The sequence below is a fragment of the Pelophylax lessonae genome, assembly GCF_965119305.1.
Source record: "Pelophylax lessonae genome assembly, chromosome: 3".
Classification (NCBI taxonomy): Eukaryota; Metazoa; Chordata; class Amphibia; order Anura; family Ranidae; genus Pelophylax; species Pelophylax lessonae.
Window position 1 is genome coordinate 433,190,320 of NC_138770.1, and position 4,521 is coordinate 433,194,840.

The following is a 4,521-nucleotide window of genomic DNA, read 5'->3' on the forward strand; positions in this document are numbered from 1 at the left end:
CTCCCTCCTAGAATGCTGCCCATGGTGCAATTTCAGTAAATCCTGACATAGGATGTTACTGTAGGGGATTTACTAAAACTGGAGAGTGCAAAATCTTTAGTGCAGCTTTGCATAGACACCAATTAGCTTCCAGGTTTGTCAAAGCTTAATTTAACAAGCTGAAGTTAGAAGCTGATTGGCTACCATGCACAGCTGCACTATTTTTTGCACTCTGCAGTTTTAGTAAATCAACCCCATTGGCTGTTACTCTTCTTACATGATGTGCATAGCCATACAGAGAGATCATTCATTGATGCAGTTTTGCAAGTTTTAAAATCATTAGTAGGAGTGATTGAAACACATGTATTTTGATTACCAAATAATTGAGTTTACTAAAATGCTAAGTAGTTGCAATACAAGTGATAAGGTTTAAGTAAATAGCATGGAGTGTGCTAGCTCCAGGAATGTAGTATGTTATAAGTGATGAGTAGTGGGAGGAAGCCATAGGCTAGTAGAAGAGAGGGAGAAGATCTTTAGGGAGAATGTCTCCTCCTTGTATCATTAGGCTCAGCCCCGACCCGCCCTCCATCCAATAAATAAATGACTACTGTCCACATCAAATTCCACAGCTCTCTCCCTAAGACAAACACTGGAACAGGCGTGTCCACTGAAAATTGTTCATCAAATACATCCCCTTTATTCTGCATTTACACCTTGATCCCTGAAGGGAAGAAGGGCAAGCAAGGCAGTCTGCAGACCATGTCTACTGGCTCTCTGAGTGATGTGGAGGACTTCCAGGAGGTGGAAATGTTGGGATGTGATGGCATCAAACTGGATTCTAGTAAAGAGTTTGGGATTTCAAATGACAGCAACGAGGAAAGCTCCAACTGTGACAATGGATCTCCCAAGAAAGGCAGAGGAGCTACAGGAAAGAGGAGGAAAGCCCCACGCAAGAAAAGTCCCCTGGGTGGGGTTAATCATGAAGGGAAGCAGGTCCAGAGGAATGCTGCCAATGCCAGGGAGAGAGCCAGGATGAGGGTACTCAGCAAAGCTTTCTCCAGACTCAAGACTACCTTACCCTGGGTACCACCGGACACTAAACTCTCCAAGCTGGACACCCTCAGGCTGGCATCAAGCTATATTGCCCATCTGAGACAGATACTAGCCAATGACAAGTATGAGAATGGATATATCCATCCTGTCAACCTGGTAAGTGTCCTAATGGAGCGACTTTTATGTATATTGTATGGATTTTATCTACAGATCATCTATAGGATGATCACTTTATTATCAATACCAGATAGGAAAGACAGCTGTCAGATACAACCACTGTTTAGCTGAGAGTATTGTAAGTATTATTGTTTAAGAATACAATTTCTGCAGAGCCGCAGTCTGTAGACATGGCTCTTCCCTTATCTCCCCGGCTGTAAATTATGAAGCTGTTAGGACATTTTTTTTTTTTTTTTTTTTTTTTTTAAGGGAGGAATTTTCTCTTTATCAGCACAACATACATCCCACTCCCTTAATTAAGGAAAAAAGTTACACGATGTTCAACCTTTGAGTTTTGTTTTCATTAAAAGCAGGATCCCAAATATTTTTAACAAATCTGTGAGACAATAATTTAAATACATTTAAATACGAAAAATCAATACCAAAACTAGCACTAAAATATAAATAGAAAAATAAACAGTTGTAAAACATTACAATATAAAATAATAATAATAATAATAATAGTAATAGTAATTATATTAATAATAACAATTCATATTATTTTGTTTATGTTGTTGTTTAACTGTAATTATTATTAATATAAAAGTATTATTAATTCTTGAATAACCACAATAATAATAATAGTAATAATATGTCATATTATTTTGTATTTGTTGTTGTTTAACCGTACTTATTATTATTGTTGTTATCATTATTATTGCTATTTATTTTTTTGTAAATTGTTATTATGTGTTGCTGTATAAACGTAGTCAGTAGCAGTAGCAGAAGCATTAATAATAATGCCAATAATAAAAATAATATATCATTAATGGCATTATTAATAAAAAATAATAATATCATTAATGGCATTATTATTAATGCTGCTGCTACTGCTACTGACTAGTTTATACAGCAACACATATTAATAATTTACAAAAAAATAAATAACAATAATAATAATAACAACAACAATAATAATAATAATTACGGTTAAACAACAACAAATACAAAATAATATGTCATATAATAATAATAATAATAATAATAATAATAATAATAATAATTATGGTTAAACAACAACAAATACAAAATAATATGACATATTATTATTATTATTTTTATTATTAATATAAAATACTATTAATAATAATATTAACAATTAATAATATTATTTTGCATTTGTTGTTGTTTAACCGTAATAATTATTTTTTTGTTAATGTTTTAATATTAATATTATTTTTATTATTATTTATATTATTATTCCTAATATTATTATTATGTATTGCTGTTTAAACGTAGTCAGTAGCAGTAGCAGCAGCAGCAGCAGCATTACTATTAGCACTAGTATGTGTTGTTCAAAAGTAGGTATTATGATGATGATGATGATGATGATGATGATGATGATGATTATTATGATATTAAAAAATACATTAATTACTTCTGAACAATAACAAATACTAATACTGCTGCTACTACTAACTACTTCTAAGCAATAATAAATAATAATAATATTATTATATTATTATTAACTACAGTTAAACCACATTAAATAAACATTACCACGACTAATAATAACAATAGTAGTGCTAGTATTTGTTGTTGTTCAGCAGTAGTTATTATTATTAGTATTAATATTTTTGTTGTGATTATTACTATTTTTCTATATTTAAACGAGATACATATATATATATATATATATATATATATATATATAAAGCTAGATAATGTTAGCGGCCACCCCTGGTTTTTGAAGTACTATAAATATATAATGTATTGCTTGTAGTAATGCAGGGATTCTTTGAAAATAAAGCAAGTAAAATACAGATACTGATTAGCCTGCCTTGTCCCTGAGCAGATACATATATATTGTGCCTGGAAGCTAATGTGTGATAAATGTATTTCCATGAATCAGGGCTTTTATCTGCTATGTGACTAATCCCTTCATGTCAGGGTCTTCATCCCACACAAGACTGGATGTAATCCTCTATGTACATGGTATATTTCTACTCCTATAGGCAGACATATATACAATGACTGCACACTGTGCCTGTGGAGGTCTGTTATATATACTTATGGCTGGATTCTCTAGCCTGATTCCCAGCAATAGCAGAGCTGTCTCCTTAGGTGCTAGGAACATTCAACTCATTTGTACTTGTTTCCTTTCTCTGACAGACATGGCCGTTTATGGTGGCTGGAAAACCTGAAAATGACCTCAAAGAGGTGGTGGGCTCAAGTCGCCTATGTGGGACCACGGCATCATGACCTTAGGGAAGGAGCCTATAGGCAGCCCCTGCAGGAAGGGACATCTCACCTTATGATGATAAAGAACTTCTAAAGACTATATAAGCATATCCAAGAGAAGAGACCAAATGTATATACCTAATGATCCCATTTTTATATTTAACTCCATGGCCTTGTATATTTCATGCTGTCCTGAGCCTTGCTGGTCCAAGAGAACTCAGAACACCGTCTGCAACTTTGTACTATATGATTAAATATAGGGTGTCTTGTCAGGCTTTGACAGCCTCCTCTGCTGATCCCCCTTGTTTCAGATACAAAGATTTATATTAAAGTATATATTTTTTTTCCACGAGAAAGATATTTCTGCAAATAAATACTTGTTTACATATGGAGCACTTTTTGTGTTGCTTGATAGATAGATAGATAGATAGATAGATAGATAGATAGATAGATAGATAGATTCCTTAAAATGCTACATTTTGTTTATAATTGTTTAGAAGCCCGTTATTTTTTAAAATTCATACAAATTTAGGAAAAGTTCACTGTTGCCCCCTTATTCTTAAATAACTATGTTTAATTAAAATAGCTTTATTAAAGATGATCTATAATACCTGCAAACATATAGAAAATACAGCAAATGAGCCAAATCTCAAAGGCTACTCATGTAGAAATCAGTCAGATGAATTTGTGGATTTTGGGTGAAAATTGATAAATAGACCTGATAATTTAATTGAGACAATAGATTTTCGCCTTCCCTATAGTAATGAGATGCACTGATATAAAACAGACTTTAACTTTAGAGTTGTAGTTCATTATTAACTGTTTTTAGTTATGTGAATATCCAATTAAGAGCAGATGAAAAAATTGCACAAGACCTTTCTTTTCACAAGGCTAGATAATCGAAATGAATATTCACACAATTTATTCATTATGTGAAAATTCTCAACTCCTTTAGTAAATCAGCCTCATTATATCAACCTGCAGCAATACAATCAAAAAGTGTGTATGTATAACGTTCAATAATATATATATATATATACTGTAGATAGATAGATAGATAGATAGATAGATAGATAGATAGATAGATAGATA

The 4,521-nt window shown here is 32.3% G+C and overlaps 1 protein-coding gene across 1 annotated transcript; it reads left to right on the forward strand.

The window, feature by feature from the left end:
• The first annotated feature begins 618 nt into the window (after positions 1–618).
• On the forward strand, positions 619–3,821 carry TCF21 (transcription factor 21). Its single transcript, XM_082249359.1, has 2 exons — positions 619–1,188; positions 3,361–3,821. The coding sequence occupies exons 1-2, from the start codon at positions 739–741 to the stop codon at positions 3,448–3,450; spliced, it is 540 nt and encodes a 179-aa protein (XP_082105485.1). The 5' UTR covers positions 619–738; the 3' UTR covers positions 3,451–3,821.
• The last annotated feature ends 700 nt before the right edge of the window (positions 3,822–4,521 follow it).